Genomic DNA, 21,016 nt, shown 5'->3' with positions numbered 1-21,016 from the left:
CTGCTGTGTCCGACGCTTTGCGACCCCATGGACTGCGAGGTTTCTCTGTCCATGGGATTTTCCAGGCAAGAATACCGGAGTGGGTTGCCATGCCCTCCTCCAGGGGACCTTCCCGACCCAGGGACTGGCCCTGCATCTTCCGCATGGGCAGGTGGATTCTTTACCACTGAGCCACCTAGGAAGCTTTAATAAGGCAGGGCTTCACTATCCTTAGATATACTTAATCTGTGATCAGTGGGTGCTACTTTCCATCCTGGTGGTCACAAGCTCAGTGGCTAAGTCTACACACTTAAGTGGTAAAAAGTAGAAAACCCCAAAGGAGCCAGGCAAATCTGAAGCAGCATTTAAGTAAGAAAGATATTTAAAAGCTGTTTTGGTCAGGGATGCTACTCTTTCATCTATAATGCCTGATTTAATTCTTGGTGGTGGTGGTGGGGACCCCATCTGTTGTAGATTCCAGGAACAGGATACAGTCCCAAACGTGTGCCCACATCAAAGATGAACCGCGCCCCTTCTCGGCGGTACCGGGCCTCAGTGGCCGGATCAAGTCCTTCTAGCTGTGACGGTGTATGAGCCAAGTCTTTTTTATCCCAGTACCAACATGGTTTTGTGTGGTCCAGGTTTGCTGAGGTTACTGAAGGGCTTGAATTTTCTTTATTCTCCTTCATTTATTGAAGTAGACTTGTTCTTTCCAAAAGACTTTCGGAAAAACGTTAGAATCCTGAGAAAAAGAGAAGTAGTAATGTTGGAAAGGGATACCTCACATTAAACAATCTCCATCATTATGAATAATCTACAATTATAGATCTGTACTTGATAAAAAAATTTCCAATAGAAGACACACTACTGATTGGCATTTAGAAGACCAGGCTCATCTCCAAACACAGTTTAACACTTAAGTGACCCGTAGTATGATAAATCCCGTATTTCACAGCTTAAACGGAAGAGCACTTGTCTCATTTCTTTCTGCCTTTCTTCATTAGACCTAGCTCCCTCATGCTGGTCTACATTCTGTTCTTCGGTAAAACCCAGGTCTGTCCTAACCCAAAAGACTTATGCTCCAAAATTATCCATTTCTTCCATCTAGCATCCAATCAAAATTTCCCTTTTTTAGTTTACTTGATTCCATGTAGGTACTTCCACTTGGAAAAGCCACCATACTGGATGAATTAACATCTGAACACGCCACTGAACAGAGCAATGTGGATCAAAGCGGTGTAGCGATCTGGGGTGAGAGGGTGAAGGGAGGTGGTCTACAAGGGAGAGAAGTGCCTTTAAAGTTTTCTTGCTTTCTCATCCTCTTCTCTTTCATTCAGAATGAAGAAATTCTCTAAAACCTCTAAGCTGAGAAAAGAAAATAATAAATAAGGATTCTCACCTAGAGATTATTGTAATATATAAATTATTTGTAAATTGGATCAGAAAACAGGAATTTTCATACAGGGCAGAGAAAAGGTTCTAAGGAGGCAGCTAGAACCAGATTGGTCTGGTTCAGCAAGAAAATAGCATCCGGGTAGCCAGGTTCTGGGCCAGGGGCTTCAGTTAATCTGGAAACCTAACTTCCGGTCGGAAAAGCGACAAGGGGCGGACCGGCTCCTTGCACCTGCGAGCTCTAAAGAGAATGTGGTCTTCCTTCAACAGGAAGAATGAAGTACTACCTGGAGACAAGTAATCTTCTTGAACTAATTTACGCTCTGTGTGACTGAACTGGGCAATGGATGGGAGCCGGGGGAGACTGGTTTACTAAAGCCTCAGTATATATGAAGAGCTCATAATCAGATGCTTAGCAAAAATCAAGAGCTGGTTTTTTCTTAATCTTTGATCTCATTTATGTATGTGTGTGTATCTATCTATATGTTTCCTTTGCACTGAAAAACTTGATCTTCAGTTGTACCATTTATATATTTGCTTTATCTTATAATATACCCAGAAAATGCTATATATCGGATGTCGTACTGAGATATCATTTCTCACCCATCAGATTGGCAAAAAAGCCCAAAAGTTTGACAATATATTCTGCTGGCGAGGCCAGAGGAACGCAAGTAATCTCATATGCTGCTGGTGGGGGTACAGAATGGAACAACTCTCACAGAGGGGAATCTGGCGATATGTAACAAAATTGCAGCAGCATTTGCTCTTGGATTTAGCAGTTCCACTTCCAAGTATCTACTGGGACAAAATCATCACAGACTGGAGACAAAGGTGCACAAGGTCATTCAAAGTACTGTTCATAACAGAAAAACTGTAGACAGTGCGAATGCCCGTCACTAAGGCAGCAGCTGAGTAAGATGGCCCATTAACACAAACGGCGTGCCATGCAGCTGTTATGACTGAGAAAGACCTTTAACTATGGGTGTGGAGAAATTTCCAGGATCAGCATACATGGTTACAAACATTAGTATGTATCGATGTAAGAAAAGAGGGAAAGTAAAAATAGATATCTTTACCTAAAAAAAGAAAAAAACTAATAAAAAAACTGGTTACCAATAAGGAATGGGAGAACAGAATGTAAAGAACTGGGATGGGAATGAGATTTCTCTGAGTACATCCTTTTATATGGCTTTCACTTAAAAACAACAACTTTTTATTTAAAAATAATTTTACATTTATAGAAGAGTTGTAAAGACAGCTGTAAAGACGGATTTTCGTATATCCTAAACCAGCTTCCCTTAAAAAAAATCAATTTTGGAAACTTACTAACTACACTATATAGCCTTGATTTGGATTTTGAATTTTTCCAAAAACCTCTTTTCCGTTCCAGGATCGAATCCAGGATGCTACACTGCATTCGGGGGCTCACATTTCCTTAGTATCTTTTTATATGTTTCTCTTTCCGTGTTTATCTTGACCCTCCTAGTTTTGAAGAGTACTAGAAGATAATACCTGTCTTGGTTTAGGTCTGACACTTGCCTATTAACAGACTGGAGCTCTGAGGAAGAATGTCCTACAGCGCCCCTCTCATCGCACCACGGGAGGCGACAGTGACTGCAGGATGGCTTGCTTTTCTGTTGCTTCACTGCGCTCATCTGCTGACGACGGCGGCTGCCAGTTTCTCACTGTAAGTCACTATTTCTCACTTTCTATCTTCTGTTCTTTAAAAGGGAGCCCCAAGGTCCAGGCCACACTCTAGGGTAAGGGAAACACCGGAATCAAGCGCCGCTGCCTGAGGGCTTGTCAGTATGAACGGCTACGTCTTCGGGTGGGGGGCGGGGTGGGGGTAGTATTTTGCAATGCAAAACAGTATGCAAAGTACCTGTTTCTCCTAGAAGTATCAGCTATTAATTTTAGCATTCCTCTGAGGATCTTGCCTGCAACCATTACTGTGGAGTTCTAGTGGCGATTTTCTATTTCTTTCCTTCCTTCAACATCACTTGGAGTTCTTTTATAAGAAAGATTTGTTCCTTCTCCCTCATTTATTTATTGGATCATTTATTTAAACAAGGATGGGCTCATCAATACTTATCTTATTCTTTGAGTTATAATCCCACCACTACCATTATTTGCCGCTCCCACTGGTCCAGTTTACAGCCACTGGAAAACAGCTCTTTCAGGCTAGCTCCTGAGTCCTAAAGTCAAAGTTACAAAAGGACTCAGAAGCCAGCCTCAAGGGCATTATAGCATACAAAAAGAAAAGTAAACCCATTTTCAGTGTATAGCTTATGAATTTTCACAACATGAACATGTCTGTGTAGCACCATCCAGTCGGTGAGTACAATACCACCAAAACCCCAGCAGTTCTCGTTCCTCTCCTAATCACCACTTCCGGAAAGATAACCACCATCCTGACTCCTATTTCCATCCGACAGTCTTTCCTGTTTCTAGAGGATGTGGAATGAGATACTATCACTCTCTCACAACTGGCTTCTTGCTCAATATTATGTTTGCGAGGCTCGTCCTTGTTGCATTCTCATTATTATACAGCAGGGGTTTTCAGCCTGGGGTGAATTCGCCCCCCAGGGCACGTGTTTTGGCATGTGCATGTGGGAATATTTTGGTGGTCCTAACTGGGGGGCTGCTGCTGGCATCCAGTGGCTAGAGGTCATGAATATAGCTGAGCATTTTTTTTAATGAACGGAAGAATCTCTCACAACAAGGGATTAACTGCGCTGAAGCTGAGACATTCTGCTGCGAAAAGGTCAGTTTTCATTCCAATCCCAAAGAAAGGCAATGCCAAAGAATGCTCAAACTACCGCACAACTGCACCTCACATGCTAGTAAAGTAACGCTCAAAATTCTCCAAGCCAGACTTCAGCAATACGTGAACTGTGAACTTCCAGATGTTCAAGCTGGTTTTAGAAAAGGCAGAGGAACCAGAGATCAAATTGCCAACATCCGCTGGATCATGGAAAAAGCAAGAGAGTTCCAGAAAAACATCTATTTCTGCTTTATTGACTGTGCCAAAGCCTTTGACTGTGTGGATCACAATCAACTGTGGAAAATTCTGAAAGAGATGGGAATACCAGACCACCTGACCTGCCTCTTGAGAAATCTGTATGCAGGTCAGGAAGCAACAGTTAGAACTGGACATGGAACAACAGACTGGTTCCAAATAGGAAAAGGAGTACGTCAAGGCTGCATATTGTCACCCTGCTTATTTAACTTATATGCATAATACATCATGAGAAATGCTGGGCTGGAGGAAGCACAAACTAGAATCAAGATTGCCAGGAGAAATATCAATAACCTCAGATATGCAGATGACACCACCTTTATGGCAGAAAGTGAAGAGGAGCTAAAAAAGCCTCTTGATGAAAGTGAAAGAGGAGAGTGAAAGAGTTGGCTTAAAGTTCAACATTCAGAAAACGAAGATCATGGCATCCGGTCCCATCACTTCATGGGAAATAGATGGGGAAACAGTGGAAACACTGTCAGACTTTATTTTTTAGGGCTCCAAAATCACTGCAGATGGTGATTGTAGCCATGAAATTAAAAGACGCTTACTCCTTGGAAGAAAAGTTATGACTAACCTAGATAGCACATTGAAAAGCACAGACATTACTTTGCCAACAAAGGCCCGTCTAGTCAAGGCTATGATTTTTCCAGTGGTCATGTATGGATGTGAGAGTTGGACTGTGAAGAAAGCTGAGCGCCAAAGAATTGATGCTCTTGAACTGTGGTGTTGGAGAAGACTCTTGAGAGTCCCCTGGACTGCAAGGAGATCCAAGAAGTCCATCCTAAAAGAGATCAGTCTTGGGTGTCCTTTGGAAGGATGCTAAAGCTGAAACTCCAATACTTTGGCCACCTCATGCGAAGAGTTGACTGACTGGAAAAGACTCAGATGCTGGGAGGGATTGGGGGCAGGAGGAGAAGGGGACGACAGAGGATGAGATGGCTGGATGGCATCACTGACTCGATGGACATGAGTCTGAGTGAACTCCGGGAGTTGGTGATGGACAGGGAGGCCTGGCGTGCTGGGATTCATGGGGTCGCAAAGAGTCGGACACAACTGAGCGACTGAACTGAACTGATTGTGGATGAACACTTGAGATGTGTCTGGTTTTCAATTATTAATAATAGTAATAAATATTCGTGTGCGTTCTTGTAGAGCAGAGGGAAACTGGCCAGTTGCCTGAGGGAATAGACATCTCAGCATATCTGTAATTTATTCACAGTACACTAATTGGGAGTCTTTAAAACATATTAAAATAACAGTTCTCCATGTTCATTCAAATATTTTCCCCATATTCATTCAAATATATCTCTCTATATTTATTCAAGTGTTTTCTGCACATTTACTATGAGCCAGGCCTCAATGACATGACAGGAAACAGGAGAGGCACGCTCTCAACCCCACCAGATGCTTATATTCTAGGCAGACACAAAGAGAAACAGATATGCCAGAGTCTATCAGGGAGTCCCAGTGTCAAGGAAAACAAGAAAGCATGTAAGTTGCGGGACGTGATGCCTTGGGGGCAGTTTAGAGACATGCTGAAGACGACCAGTCAGAAGACTGTAACAGCTGCTGAAACTATGCCTAACAAGGCCTGGGCCCCACAAATGGCCTTGGGAGAAAGAGAGGCATCACAATTGGCCACGAGGCAAAGAACAGCAAGAGATGATTCAAGTTTGCTTCACTCTCAGAGAAGGTAATATTGAAGAGAAAAATGGGGAAGAGAAAGAGTTTTGTTTTTTAAATTGAAGTATAGTTAACAAAACTCTTTCTCTTCCCCATTTTTCTCTTCAATATTACCTTCTCTGAGAGTGAAGTTAATTTGGGCTTTCCTTGTGGCTCAGCTAATAAAGAATCCGCCTGACATGCGGGAGACCTCGGTTCGATCCCTGGGTTGGGAAGATCCCCTGGAGACGGGAAAGGCTATCCACTCCAGTATTCTGGCCTGGAGAATCACAGTCCATGGGGTCGCAAAGAGTTGGACATGATTGAGCGACTTTGACTTTCACAGTTAATTAACTATGTTTTAAGTGTGAAAAAAAAGTTGGTTTCGATAGAGGAGGGAAAGAATGTGGTTCTATAATTACTAGATACTTGTGCAGAAATAACCACCAGACTCATAAACAGGGCTACTGAACTCTAGAAAGGATTCATCTACTTGGGATTCACCTATATAAAAGTGACAGATAACGTCATGTTCATAGACAGAAAGATGCAGAGTGAAGACAGGGACACAACTCTGAAGAACTTTAGGAAGCAGGAAGGACAGAAAGGGAAGGAATGGTCAAAAGGTATGGAAATTTCCACCCTTAATTACATAAGAAATCAAGGGAATACCAGCTTTAATTAAGAGGCACTAGCCAACAGCAACAAATGCTAAAGAAAAATCAAAGGACAGGAATTAAGAAAAGGTTACTAGGACTGGTGACTAGTTATAAAACATTAAAAATTCAGTGTAGTGGTGGGTGCACAACTCACTGACTTGTACATTTTTAAATGGGTGATTTGTATGATACGTGAACTGTTATCTCAATAAAGCAGACATGTACACATGTGTAAACAGAAGAGATTTTCTGGAGGTGCAGTAGGGCAGAAGGAAACTGTATGGGTGATAAAGAACGAACAGGCTATGAAACAGGTTATTGTTTCTTCAGCACAGAGGAGCATGAAGGATGCTGGTAGCCAGAAGCAGTCACTAGAAGAGGCTGAGCAAGCCACTGCGCGGTTAAGGGGCCCAGAGACAATAAGAAGCCTAGGGATAATAAAAAAGAGCTTGCTTTTTCTCTGAGACAGAGGGAAGGAAGAGTGTGAGAAAGATATTTAAAAAAATCATTTAAGGGGGCGAAAATAAATCATAAGAGAGCATCTCCATTCTCTTTGGAAAGTGCCAAGACCTCTGCTGAGAAGAGAGGGACAGAGTGGAGAAAAGGATCAGAAACAGTCCAGTAGGGATTAAATAGGGACAGAAAAGAATTCAAATCCATTTTACCTTGCTGTCATCACCAAAACCCATGCTAATAACCTACCCTGTGTGCTGTTAGACTCCAGGACAGGATGAACAAGAGGCGCAACACAGTGAAAATAAGTCATGTAAATAGAGTCCTCTAAATCAGTCACCCCCCGAAACAGTTCTAACCTCGGTTCTAGAACCCTGTTCCCTATTACTCTTCAATTTTTTTTTTTTCACAAGACTCTAGAGTTATAAATTTTCTCATTAGCAGTTCATGACTACTGTGAAAATGATGGAGAGATTTATGAGCTCCACAAAGTAAAAATCTCTCCGTAAAGAAGCGGCATGTCAAGGCATTTTAACAACATCCTTCAGGAATGTGCTTTAAATGTATCACTTTAACTGAGAAAAGATTAAATGCATTTTCAACATTTAGAATTATGGATACTTACAAACTGGAATCAACAGTAAAGGTCACTACTTAATTTTCTCATCTGGTACACAGACTGCCTCTAAACAGTAACACTTGGTCATTCACTTTCAATTGGCCACTTCCACTGGGACCTTAATAGTTGACAAAGTGGCCTATGGTATTGCTAGGTATCAATAACTGGTTTTTACATTACTTTTGCATTAACATTATATTGATTTTTATCTGTTCAATTCATCCCCGGGATCTGGTACATAGATGGCGCAGAATAATGAATGAAAGAAATCTACCTTTCAACAACTTTGTAGCTCCCACCTAGCCCTCTAAGCCTTGAAAATACCTTTCCCTTATTTACTGATTGACTTTGAAATATGTGAAGACAATTTTTCTTTTCCTTTCTCTTTTGGGTAAAGAAACAGCTCTGTTTTCTCAATGTGGCTTTTAGTATTTCAAGAGCCTCCCTAAACATTAGCAATCAACTGTGGAAAACAATATTCTTCATATAATCTGCCTAGTATGAGTGAATATACTAATATTCACCAACATGCCCACTGTGTGTCCGCTGAGTTGCAGCATGCCCGCAAGCTATGTTTTCTTATCCTCACAATTTATCCCTGAGAAAATGGAGCCAAAGAGACATGAAGCAACTTGCCTCACTCCACAGTCAGTAAATGGGAGAAACACAATTTGTCATTAGAGTGAAACACCACCCTTCCCCTATTTGGGGAAAACTTTACAGTTCGCTTCTGTAAATGGAACATTACATCATACAACCTTTTTTTTCCACCCCCAAGTCAGGTCTTCTTCATCTCAAACACACACACAACTAAATTTTTGTGAATTCAGTAATTCTTGGCAAATCTGTATCTTGTTAATTTTGGTTTATAATTTCAGCCTATAAGAATGCTTTGAATCTAAGTGTCATCTAACAAACTTGCTAACTATTACTACAGATTTTGAGTATATTTATTAATTTGAGAAGCATGCCTCATATATTTAAAGTGGGTAATAAAAAAAAAAAGTGCTAACCAGAGTGAAAGCAAGACCAGAGCCCTGTAGCTTTATCTCCAAAGAACGCTTTTCAGGTTGACTTGACGTCAACCTACTGATCAACATTTGGGATTTGGCAATCTGAAGGGCTATAAATCCATCTGACCAGAACTTATTCAGTGTACATTTACTCTGGTATCTATTACATGAAGTGGGATTATGGTCAGTGTCCTTAGGAAATTATCCCCCATCAGTCTAGTAAACTTGTGACAAAATGAAATATGATTTGTGCCACTAGCTTTCTTTTAATGGAAGCTCCGCCAGTTTGAGGCTATGAGCCTGCTTTTCCAAATACTTAGAAACTCTTTTTGCTCATCCTAAAGATCCTAATATAGATTAGTAATAAGCTCTGGAGTATGACTTCAATGGTGGATTAGAAGGACGTGTGCTCAGCTTCTCCTGCAAGAACACCAAAATTTGCAACTAGCTGCTGAACAACCACTGACAAGAGAATGTCACACCAAAAAAAGATACTCCACATCAAGGGCAAAGGAGAAGCCCCAACAAGACGGTAGAGGGGCAAAATCATGTTTGAAATCAAACCTCATACTCGGCAGAGACACTGAGAGGGCACAAACAAAACCCTTGTGTGCACCAGGACCCAGGGGCTGCACAAGAGACTGAGCCAGACCTGCCTTTGAGTGTGTGTGTCTCCTGCAAGGTGTGGATTAGCAGGGGCCGCCGTGGGACAGGGGCTCCGGCTGCAGCAGACTTGGGAGGAGCAGTGTGTAGCCTAAGTCCTCTTGGAGGAGGTTGCCATTAGCCCCACCACAGAGCTGCTGAGCAGATGACCCACAAACTGGAAAACAGTTATACCAAAGAAGTTCTTGCACTGTTGCGAAAGTTCTAGGGCCCAGCAGATTTCCCAACTTGGGGATCTGGCAAAGGGACTGAGAACCCCCAGGGAATTTGACTTTGAAGGCCAGTGGGATTTGAATACAGAACATCCACAGGACTGGGGAAACAGTCTCTTGGAGGGCACAAACAAAACCTTGTGTGCACCAGGACCCAGGAGAAAGGAGCAGTGGCCCCACAAGGGACTGAGCCAGACTTGCCTGTGAGTGCCCAGGACTCCCTGGCGGACGCGTGGGTTGACAGTCAGGGGCACTGAATACAACAGTCCTGGGAACTGCAGGGTGCTGGCCTAAGTCCTTTTGAAGGAGGTTTCCATTAAAGCAATTACTGCTACCACAGTTTGACCTCAGGCCAAACTACAGGGAGGGAACACAGCCACATCCATCAGCAGAAAACTGGATTCAAGATATACTGAGCATGTCCCATGCAGGACCATGCCTTGCAGGGCCACCCAAGACAGATGGGTCATGGCAGAGAGTTCTGACAAAATGTGGTCCACTGGAGAAGGGAAATGGCAAACCACTTCAGCATTCTTGCCTTGAGAACCACATGAACAGTATGAAAAGGTAAAAGATGAATTCTTCAGGTCAGTACGTGTCCAATATGCTACTAGAGAAGAGCAAAGAAATAGCTCCAGAAGGAATGAAGAGGCTGAGCCAAAGTGGAAACAACCACCAGCTGTGGGTGTGACTGGTGATGAAAGTAAAGTCTGATGCTGTAAAGAACAATAGTGCGCAGGAGCCTGGAATGTCAGGACCATGAATCAAGGTAGATTGGAAGCGGTCAAACAGGAGATGGCAAGAGTAAACGTCGACATTTTAGGAGTCAGTGAACTAAAATGGACCGGAATGGGTGAATTTAATTCAGATGACCATATATGGACTACTGTGGGCAAGAATCCCTTAGAAGAAATGGAGTAAGCCATCACAGTCAACAAGAGAGTCTGAAATGCAGTACTTGGGTGCCATCTCAAAAATGACAGAATGATCTCTGTTCGTTTCCAAGGTAAACCACTCAGTATCACAGTAATCCAAGTTTATGCCCCAACCACTAATGCCAAAGAAGCAGAATTTGAACAGTTCAATGAAGACCTACAAGACCTTCTACAACTAACACCAAAAAAAGATATCCTTTTCATCACAGGGGACCAGAATGCAAAAGCAGGAAGTCAAGAGACATCTGGAGTAACAGGCAAGTTTGGCCTTGGAGTACAAAATGAAGTAGGGCAAAGGCTAACAGTTTTGCCAAGAAAACGCACTGGTCATAGTGAACACCGTCTTCCAACAACAAGACTCTACACATGGACATCACCAGATGGTCAATACTGAGATCAGATTGATTATATTCTTTGCAGCTGAAGGTGGAGAAGCTCTATACAGTCAGCAGTAACAAGACCGGGAGCTGACTGTCACTCAGCTCATGAACTCCTTATTGCCAAATTCAGACTGAAATTGAAGAAAGTAGTGAAAACCACCAGACCATTCTGGTATGACCTAAATCAAATCCCATATGGTTACACAGTGGAAGCAACAAATAAATTCAAGGGATTAGATGTGATAGACAGTGCCTGAAGAACTATGGATGGAGGTTCGTAACACTGTACAGGAGGCAGTGATCAAAACCATCCCCAAGAAAAAGAAATGCAAAAAGGCAAAATGGTCATCTGAGGAGGCCTTACAAATAGCTGAGAAAAGAAGAGAAACTTAGGGCAAAGGAGAAAAGGAAAGATACACCCATCTGAATGCAGAGTTCCAAAGAACAAGGAGAGTTAAGAAAGCCTTCCTAAATGATCAATGCAAAGACATAGTGGAAAGCAATAGAATGGGAAAGACTAGAGATCTCTCCAAGAAAATCAGAGATACCAAGGGAACATTTCATGCAAAGATGGACAGAATAAAGGACAGAAACGGTATGGACCAAACAGAAGCAGAACGTAATTAAGAAGAGGTGGCAAGAATGCACAGAACTATACAAAAGAGATCTTCATGACCCAGGTAACCACAATGGTGTGATCACTCACCTAGAGCCAGACAACCTGGAATGCGAAATCAAGTGGGCCTTAGAAAGGATCACTATGAACAAAGCTAGTGGAGGTGATGGAATTCTAGCCGGGCTCTTTCAAATCCTAAAAGATGATGCTGTGAAAGTGCTGCATTCAATATGCCAGCAAATTTGGAAAACTCAGCAGTTTCCCAGGACTGGAAAAGGTCAGTTTTCATTCCAATCCCAAAGACAGGCAATGCCGAAGAATGTTCAAACCACCACCCAATTGCACTCATTTCACCTGCTAGTAAAGTAATGCTCAAAATCCTTCAAGCTAGACTTCAACAGTATGTGAACCGAGAACTTCCAGATGTTCAAGCTGGATTTAGAAAAGGCAGAGGAACGAGATCAAATTGCCAACATCTGCTGAACCATAGAAAAAGCAAGAGAGTTCCAGAAAAACATCTACTTCTGCTTTACTGACTTCACTAAAGCCTTTGACTGAGTGGATCACAACAAAATGTGGAAAAGTCTTCAGTTCAGTTCAGTTCAGTCGCTCAGTCGTGCCCGATGCTTTGAGACCCCATGAAAATTCTTAAAGTGATGGAAATACCAGACCACCTTGCCTGCCTCCTGAGAAATCTGTATGCAGGGCAAGAGGCAACAGTTAGAACCTTACATGGAACAACAAGCTGGTTCCAAATTGGGAAAGGAGTACATTAAACTGGCTTAAAACTCAGCATTTAAAAAACAAAGATCGTGGCATTTGGTCCCATCACTTCATGACAAATAGATGGGGAAACAATGGAAACAGTGACAGACTTTTAATTTCTTGGGCTCCAAAATCAGTGTAGATGGTGACCTTAGCCATGAAATTAAACGACACTCCTTAGAAGAAAAGCTATGACAAACCTAGATGGTGTATTAAAAAACAGAAACATTACTTTGCCGGGAAAGGTCCATACAGTCAAAGCTATGCTTTTTCCAGTAGTCATATAAGGATGTGAATGTTGGACTATAAAGAAGGCTGAATGTTGAAGAACTGAAGCTTTTGAACTGTGGTGCTAAAGAAGACTTCTGACAGTCCCTTGGACTGCAAGGAGATCCAACCAGTCAGTTGGAAATCAGTCCTCAATATTCACTGGAAGGACTGATGCTGAAGCCGAAGCCCTGACACTTCGGTCATCTCATGTGAAGAGCCGACTCACTGGAAAACACCCCGATGCTGGGAAGATTGAAGGTCAGAAGAGAAGGGGACGACGGAGGGTGAGCTGGCTGGATGGCGTCACCGGCTCAGCGGACGTGAGTTGGAGCAGGCTGCAGAAGACGGTGAAGGACAGGGAAGCCTGGCGTGCTGCAGTCCAAGGTGTGGAAGAGTCTGACATGACTGAGGCACTGAACAGCAACTGGCTCTATCACCCAGAGCCATTCAACTGTTCTCTGCAAAAACTGACACATTTACTGGACTCCAGTCTTTATCATTAACTGCACTTTTAAGATTCCTCAAGTGTTATGATCAATGACGTCACAATCTTATCTGTAAGTATTTTGGTATATTGTTTATTTGGCCCTGAAAATATGAATCACATTTAATCCAATTAAGTATTCCTTATAATCTCTACTCCCTTGACCTTAATCCTTCCCCGTTTTGTCTTGACCTAGTTTTAAAGAAAACAGAAAACATTTTTTCTTCTGTATTCTTAGCAGACCCATTGCCTTCAAATATAATCTCCTGAAATGAGCAATTTATTTTGTAGGCCAAACCATGACTATTTTTCCTTTGTGACATTCAATTTTAGAAATGACGCCTAAGATGTAACAATCTCATTAACAATTAGAATGTTTCTTTATTGCCTGTTGGTGCAAAGTAAGTTCCATAAAATGGAACAAATGTTTAACATGCTTTTATGCAAGAATCAACTAATATTTTTCAACAATGCATCACAAGGTAATCGAAGTGAAACAGTTAAAAAAAAAACCCACTAAAATTACACACCAATGGTAGTCATTTCAAACAAACCAAAAGAATCTTGGATAACTATTATATTCATAGTCAACAGGCAGGCATCTAAGAACACTAAGATTCTTAACCATTCAAATGTCTATGAATATCGCCACTATCATCATCATCCATGCTTAAATTCCATGATAGCTCAGTTGGTAAAGAATCTGTCTGCAATGCAGGAGACCCCGGTACGATTCCTGGGTCGGGAAGATCCGCTGGAGAAGGGATAGGCTACCCACTCCAATATTCTTGGGCTTCCCTCTGGCTCAGCTGGTGAAGAATCCACCTGCGATGTTGGAGACCTGGGTTCGATCCTTGGGTTGGGAAGATCCCCTGGAGAAGGGAAAGGCTACCCACTCCAGTATCCTGGCCTGGAGAATTCCACGGACTGCATAGTCTGGGGGGTCGCAAAGAGTCGGACACGACTGAACGACTTACACTTCATGCATTCATTAAGCAATACGGAGAGATTAGTATCCTAGCAGTATTTTAGGTGCTGAGGATAGAAAGCTTTGTGCAGCTCTCACTCGAGCAACATCACTCATACAAACCGTAATCAGCGCTAAGATTGCAAGGCATTGTGCTAGGTATCTTTAACGAGCGAATTAGAGCTACCCAAGCATCATCAAGTTTACGTTAAAAACACAAAAAGGCCACTTTCAACTAAGTGCTCTGAGCAGTCGTTCCTAATGTTAGAAAATTTAGCGAAAGCTCCGTTTTAACTGGCAGGCCAAACTTCGGGAGCGTTAACCACCATGTTTTGTGCGGATAATCTGAGAGCTCTGAGATACGCCTCTGGACTTAACACCTCAACTTTTAAAGAACAATCCCTCCAGTAACAAACCAAACAACCCTGGAGAGGGTCTGTAAGCGCGACATGAACGGAAGAACGTAACTGCTAATAATCGCGGAAGTGCGTTTTTCTCATTCCCAGTCCCACCTTCTTTGCACCGGTCTTAAAACTCCGAAGTCAGAGCATCCTAGCTGTGGAACAATACGCAAAGACTCAAGCTTTACCAAGGCTGGGACCAACACACTGCGAAATGACTGGAACGATGTGGAGAGTCTGCGGTTATGTCGCTGAGTATGTGAGAGTGCATAAGACCCCCTGCCCTTTCTCCTCACTTTCCAGAAAGACCCGGAACCATAACCGCCTTTCACTTCGTGGGTTGCTACCTGCTCTAGAGTCCGAGCCAGGTTCCCTGACCCGCTCCTGCGCCTGAGACCCTCTTCCCCGAGCGCGTCTCGGAAGCCGCAGCCCCGCCATCGCCCGCTAACGCTGATTCGCACCGGGGCGTAGCGGAGGGAAGCGGAATCCAGGAAGAGAGACTCCACCAGAGGTTGGAGGCTGGTGGCCATACCCTAACCCGGCCTCCAGGTACGCAGGACTTAAGTGGCGCTGCCCGAAGTCCCTCGCTCACTCACCCCTCGCCTGAGGTAAGCCCCTTAACGACGTCTCTCCTTGCCGACTGCGGCCATCTTGGACGTGGAATGTCGGGGGTGCTACGTCATCGCACTGCGTCTATGACGGAAAAAATGAGCGACCGGAGGAACGCCGGTCAGCCAATGAGAAGGACGTAGCGCCCTCAAACGAGGAAAGAGCCGCCAGTCTCCTCCGGGTCCCTCCTCTCGAGTCGGAGGTCGCGGCGTGAGGGAGGAGGGGCCCGCTAGAGGGCCTAACCCGTCGGTCCCGCCCCCTGGGGGGTGGGGGGTGGTGGGGGGAGAGGGAATTCTGGAGCAACCGAACCTGCTAACGGAACTGAGGCGCGAGAGGCGGGCCCCGGGCGGGGGCGGGGAGTGCCGGTCCTCCAATCAACGCTCGGGCCTGGGCTCTGCCTAGCCAATTATGGCCCGGAAGCTGGCGGGCCGAGCTGGCTGCTCCGGACCGAGGAGTTCGCCCGTCCAATGGCTGGGGAGGAACCGGCGCGGAACGGTCAGGGGGCGATGGGGCGGGGCCGCGCCCCCTGCGTCTGAATCGCGGGCCAATGGGCGGCGGCGGCGGCGGCGGCTCGAGGGCGGGGCCCGGGGGCGGGCGGAGCGGGGTTGGGCCGCGGCGGCGGGGCTGTCTGAGGCAGCCGTCCCGCCCCCTCCCGTCCGGCCGCCGCCGACACCGCCGCCGCTGCCTGGGGCTTGGTTGGTGGCTTGTGGGTCCCGGCGGAGTGTGGCGCCGCCGCCGCCGCGCGACGGGGCAAAAGTGGGCAGGTGAGTGCCGGCGGCGGCTCCTCCTCAGCGCGCGGCCCTCAGAGCCGACTCGCGCTGCCCTCCGCCACCGCCAGCTAGCCAGCCCCGGAGCGCTGCGCGGCCGCCCCACGCCCGGGCCGGCGGCCCTCGGCCGTAGTCAGGCCCGCGCCCCGCTGGCCCCTCTGGGCCCAGAGTGCGGAAGGCGGTGTGCTCCCTGGGGGCCCGGCGGGTCGGGCCTTGGGCGCCGGGAGTCCGGCGAGGTCGGCGTGCGCCGCACGGCCCTTCTGCCCTCCGGCCTTGCCCGGGGCTGGGGCGGGGGGGGTGGGGCGCGTTCATCCCCTCCCGGCGCCCAACGCCTCCTGGTCCCCGCTCCGCCCGCCCCGAGACGGCGGCAGCAGGTGCAGGAATGCCCGGTCCCTCGGCGCCCACCGGGTGGGGCCGGGGTCCGTCCCTCTCGCGCCCGTGGGCTCGGCCCTGCGTGCCGCCGGCTCGCGCACCCGCTTCCTTCCTCTCTCCTCCCTCCTTCCCGTCGTCACCCCGCCGCCTGGGCCAGGGCTGTGTGGCTTTCGTGTTCCTCTCTCCACACCTCAGGCGCCCGCGGGGGTGCCGGGGACTAGCCCCTCCCTCGCCCCGCTTCTCTCCCTCACTTTCCAGTTATAAAAACGGTCGTTGAAAATAGGTCATCTCTCTTCCCACGCGCCCCTTGGCCATCTTCCCCACGCTCCGTGCCCTACTAGGAAGAAGAATTCAGTGCTTTGGAGTTTATCATTCCGGGGTATCAAACTCTTCTTCCTCGTGACTCCAGCCTGGTGATGCAAGTCTGCAACCCCTCTCTCCTCTGTTTCTACTCCGGGGTGGGGGCGTGAGGGGGTGCGGGTGCAGAAGGGAGCCGATTAGTGTGTCGGGCGCCGCTTGCTGCGGGGAAACAGAGGCGCGTGGGGGGGGGCGGGGCGGAGTGCTTACCCTCGCTGTGTGTTGACAGGTTTAGGATCACTTGGAGTGTATTGTGTTCCATTTCCAAATACAGGAGGTGATGTTTCAGAAGCAAAAGTGCTTTTAAAGTACGTTGACAGGTGACTTTTGCTTTTAACATCCTCTGCGGCGTTAACCCTTTAGCGACGGATCCGAACATAACTTGCTTGCGGTGTATGGGTTTGTCAAAACTGGCAAAAGGGTGGATTTTATCATGTGCAAATGATACCTCTTGCCCATTTTTCCTCGCCAAAATGACCCCACTGCTATTTCCAAACTGAAGAAACCAGTAATTATTTAGGAGAAGCTTTTTTTTTTGAACTATTTGAAGTGAATGCATTTAACTTGAGAGTATAGCAAAATAAAAGCAGCTTTTCTCCACCATTAAAATTTGAAAAGACTTACTTGAGCCATGATATAGTGTGTCTACTCGGGCTACTATGCCTGCAGTCTCATTTTACCAGATTAGTCCCTGGGGCTGTTGTGATTGATAGTTTGGAAAGGTTCCAGCATTTTGAGGAGGAGTTTTCCTCTGGCCCAGGGAAGTAATGTGCAAAGCCAAGTTCTCAAACAGCTACAGAACAACTTTAATTGCACCCTCAACAACCTCAGTTTTCCTTCTGCTACCCTGTTCTTTGTCATATATATATATATTTTTTTTTTCAAAATTGTAAGTTAATGTGTTCAGTGAAACTCTAGTCTGAGTTAAATAGTTGCTGCTTCTGGTCTCTTCTCTAGTGATCCCTGGAATAGTAATGATGTTGGACTCGAAGATGAAACATTTATGCCTGCATGTCTGTAGACATGAAAACTTCTGTTCATCAGTCAATAGTAGTGCAATAAGATTGTCAGGAAGACACTAACACTAAGCTGCTCTTCTGTGTGGTGAACATTTAGGCCACATTTTGAATGATGATTAAACCTTTGCTTTAGAAGCCATTGGAAAATGAAAGAGCTGTGAAGGTTGTACTGAAAGTTTTCCATTCTAAAGTTCAGCCCCTAGAAAACTGTTCTATTCTAAGAGCTCTGATAACTGGTCACAACCTTTCCTTAGAACTTGGTGCTCTCATGATCTTGAAAAAGATGACAAAGACGGGGGTGGCTGGAAGAGGCTGTCTGCAGTATGGCCGAGGCTCCTCGCAGTGAATATCTAGTAGGTGGTCATTGAGTTCAGTGGGAACCAGGTACCTAGTTTGTGGCTTGTGGAATTTTAGTAAATATATGAGTAAAAATCTAAACCCCTGGCTCAGGGTTTCTCTTTTATTTTTGCAAGATGTCAATCTAGTTTGAGATATTCCAAGTCTCTTAAAATGTTTGAACTACATAGTCTCTCTCTTTTTTTTTTAATCACTAATCTGCAGTAGTTTTTAGAAATGTAACTTAGTGATACTGTATCTTTCTTGATGCAGTTTGATGAATATCTGTCACTGGGAGGTTTTTTATCTTTAGAAACTGGTTTTCTCAATTAAAAAGTAATATATTTGGGCCCATTGATTTATCAGAAATAATATTTTGATTTCCTGAAAAGGAAAGCCTATTTCCTTTTTTCTTTATACAATTGAAGAAGTGTTTTATCTTGGCTATCAGTTCATTCTGAATCATATTTAACTGCTTACAGGTATTAGTTTAAGGATTCCTTGCTTTTGAATTTTCCTGATCTTCACTTTTATTGCCTGTACAAGTGTACCTTACTTGGCAAAATTGACTTCTGTATCCTGGATTTCCTTATGTCATCTCACTTTCCAACTCATAATATTGGAAATTGTAAAATATTTTTATCTGCAAATATAATTTACCCATCAAGTGAAGTTGCTCAGTCATGTCCGACTCTTCGGGACCCCATGGACTGCAGCCTTCCAGGCTCCTCTGTCCGTGGGATTTTCCAGGCAAGAGTACTGGAGTGGGTTGCCATTTGCTTCTCCAGGGAATCTTCCCGACTCAGGGATGAACCTGGGTCTCCCGCATTGCAGGCAGACCCTTTACCCTCTAAGCCACCAGGAAATTTACATGATGTTTATTCTCAAAGTAAATTTCTAACAAAATAGTAATATAATTTTTTTTAATTACGAAGGAATTGAGACTTCTTTTTTCTAAGTCACTTAGTAGTCTTATGGGGAAAAAAGTCAGTTAACAGAATTGGCAAGATTAGCAATTCTTTCTGTTGTTAAATTCCTTCAGTAACTCAGGCCAGAGATTAGCTCTGTAGACTCCTTTTCCTTTTGGGAGTTTCTTCTAGGTTTAGAAGTAAACAGATTGTAAAACCGGAAGTACAAACACAGCTATTGACAATTTTCAGCTGAAATAAATTTGAATGGAAGAAAAACGATTCCAAATGATTATAAAATTCAAATTCCAAAGTTGAGGCTTTGAAAAATTTTTTTCTTATTCAAGTCCTTTCCAAGTAGTATTAGAAGTTAATTAAATAATCAAGATAAGCCCAAAGACTTGGCTTGCAATGGAAGACGAAATCTAATTCTGAAGTTAAGATTTTGAGAGGTAAAGTGGTACTGATTACCAAGCCAGAGTAAAATTTTAGCCTCTCACATGTTAATACTATTGGGCATCGGTGAAGTTGGACACCAAGCTGTGCTGATGAGGCTCTGCTACCAGCTGTCTATCACATTGCATAAATTGATTAACCTCGCTAAACTTGACTAAATTGCATAAATTGATTAACGTCGCTAAACTTTCTCATCTGTGAAGTGGGCATAGTATCTTTCTTTATCTACTGTGTAAAATGCTTACCTCAGTTCCTGATACAGAGAATGCCTGAATGGTGCAGTTAGGACGAAGGCGGTCATGTGGGAACCTGCCCCAGGGCGCACACGCTTTCAACAGCCTGGAAACAAACAAAATGACAGTTAGCCTGGAAACAAACAAAATGACAGTTAGCATGAATAATTGCATTTGGAGTAAAACTGCATTTGGATTTATTGTTTAATAAAGCACACGGATCTAGCTGAAGGTCATTTTATGTAACCAAGGGTTTAGTTGGTTATCACCTTATCCTAAAGGCTGTTTTAAATTATCTTGCCTTTGCAGATTACTCAAGAAATATGCTCTGAATCCAAGTGTGAATTCACTTGTTCACTTGGCTGGTGGAAAAGTAAGGCTGTTTTGGCTATACTGATCTTCCTCAACTTATGATGAGGTTATATCCTGATAGCATTTGAAAATATCATTGTTGAAAATGCAGTTAGTGCACCTAACATACCAAACTTCTTAGCCTGGCCAACCTTAAACATGCTCAGAACACTGACATTAGCCTACAGTTGGGCGAAGTCGTCTAACACAAGCCTGTTTCATAATAATGTGCTGACTGCTGCTGCTGCTGCTGCTGCTGCTAAGTCGCTTCAGTCGTGTCCGATTCTGTGCGACCCCGTAGACGGCAGCCTACCAGGCTCTGCCGTCCCTGGGATTCTCCAGGCAAAAACACTGGAGTGGGTTGCCATTTCCTTCTCCAATGTTGTGTCCGACTCCTAGCGACCCCATGGACTGCAGCCTACCAGGCTCCTCCGTCAAGAATACTGGAGTGGGTTGCCATTGCCTTCTCCAATGTGCTGACTGTCTCTTATTTGTTGACTGCTATCCTGAAAGTGAAAAGCCAAACGGTGGTCTAGGTTCAGAATGGTGGCCAGTGTGCTGGTTGCTTGCCCTCGCGCTCTGTTGGCTGGCTGGCGGCTGAGACTCGCTGCTCAGCACCCCAGTGGGCATTGCACTGCATGTCACTAGCCTGGGAAAGGTCAGAATGCAGGGATTCCCCTGGATGCCTATGGCTTTTGCACCATCTGTATTAAAGTCAAAATAGTCTAAGCAGAACGATCTTAAGTTGGGGACCATCCGTGTTAGTAAAATATCCTTGAGTTGAATTTGGCTCTGGTTCACAAAGCACTTTGACAACCATACCTGCTACCTAACATTAGATGTCATTGTTTTAAAGATGTTCGTGCTGAGAACACAGATAATAAACCCAGAAGTCTCTTCCAAACCTGACATTCCACAGTTTGAGAATCTAGTATCCTTATGGGAGGAGTGTGGGTGGTTTGTAAGTAACTTCTTGACAGATTACAGCTAGCTGTTTCTTCACCCGTTAGCATTTTTCTTTAAGAAAGATACAATAGGAAATGATTATTTATGATACTGAGTGATTCTTTGCTTTATAAAGAGGGTTTTTTTTTGGGAGCAACTTTCTTTAAATAG

The 21,016-nt window shown here is 44.6% G+C and overlaps 2 protein-coding genes across 7 annotated transcripts in view; one reads left to right on the top strand and one right to left on the bottom strand.

The window, feature by feature from the left end:
* Positions 1-15,147, bottom strand: part of CCNK (cyclin K) — a 29,514-nt gene extending 14,367 nt beyond the window's left edge. The window contains exons 1-2 of the mRNA XM_068991252.1: positions 15,089-15,147; positions 472-721 (exon numbers count right to left, since the gene is read on the bottom strand). Coding sequence (XP_068847353.1) covers positions 472-668 — 197 coding nt within the window. The 5' untranslated portion in view covers positions 669-721; positions 15,089-15,147. The remainder of the gene's footprint in view (positions 1-471; positions 722-15,088) is intronic.
* A 637-nt stretch (positions 15,148-15,784) lies between these two features.
* The window catches only part of SETD3 (SET domain containing 3, actin N3(tau)-histidine methyltransferase), a 76,856-nt gene continuing 71,624 nt past the window's right edge, over positions 15,785-21,016 (top strand). For 5 of the 6 annotated variants that reach the window (XR_011146288.1, XM_068990823.1, XM_068990822.1 and 2 more), the window contains exon 1: positions 15,842-15,865. The gene's annotated coding sequence lies outside the window, so the exon portion shown is untranslated. Of the gene's footprint in view, positions 15,866-21,016 lie in introns of all 6 variants that reach the window. The other variant, XM_068990824.1, reaches the window with a different exon arrangement.

Source organism: Capricornis sumatraensis, chromosome 19, assembly GCF_032405125.1.
Source record: "Capricornis sumatraensis isolate serow.1 chromosome 19, serow.2, whole genome shotgun sequence".
Taxonomy (NCBI): Eukaryota; Metazoa; Chordata; class Mammalia; order Artiodactyla; family Bovidae; genus Capricornis; species Capricornis sumatraensis.
This window is presented reverse-complemented; position numbering and strand designations above follow the sequence as displayed.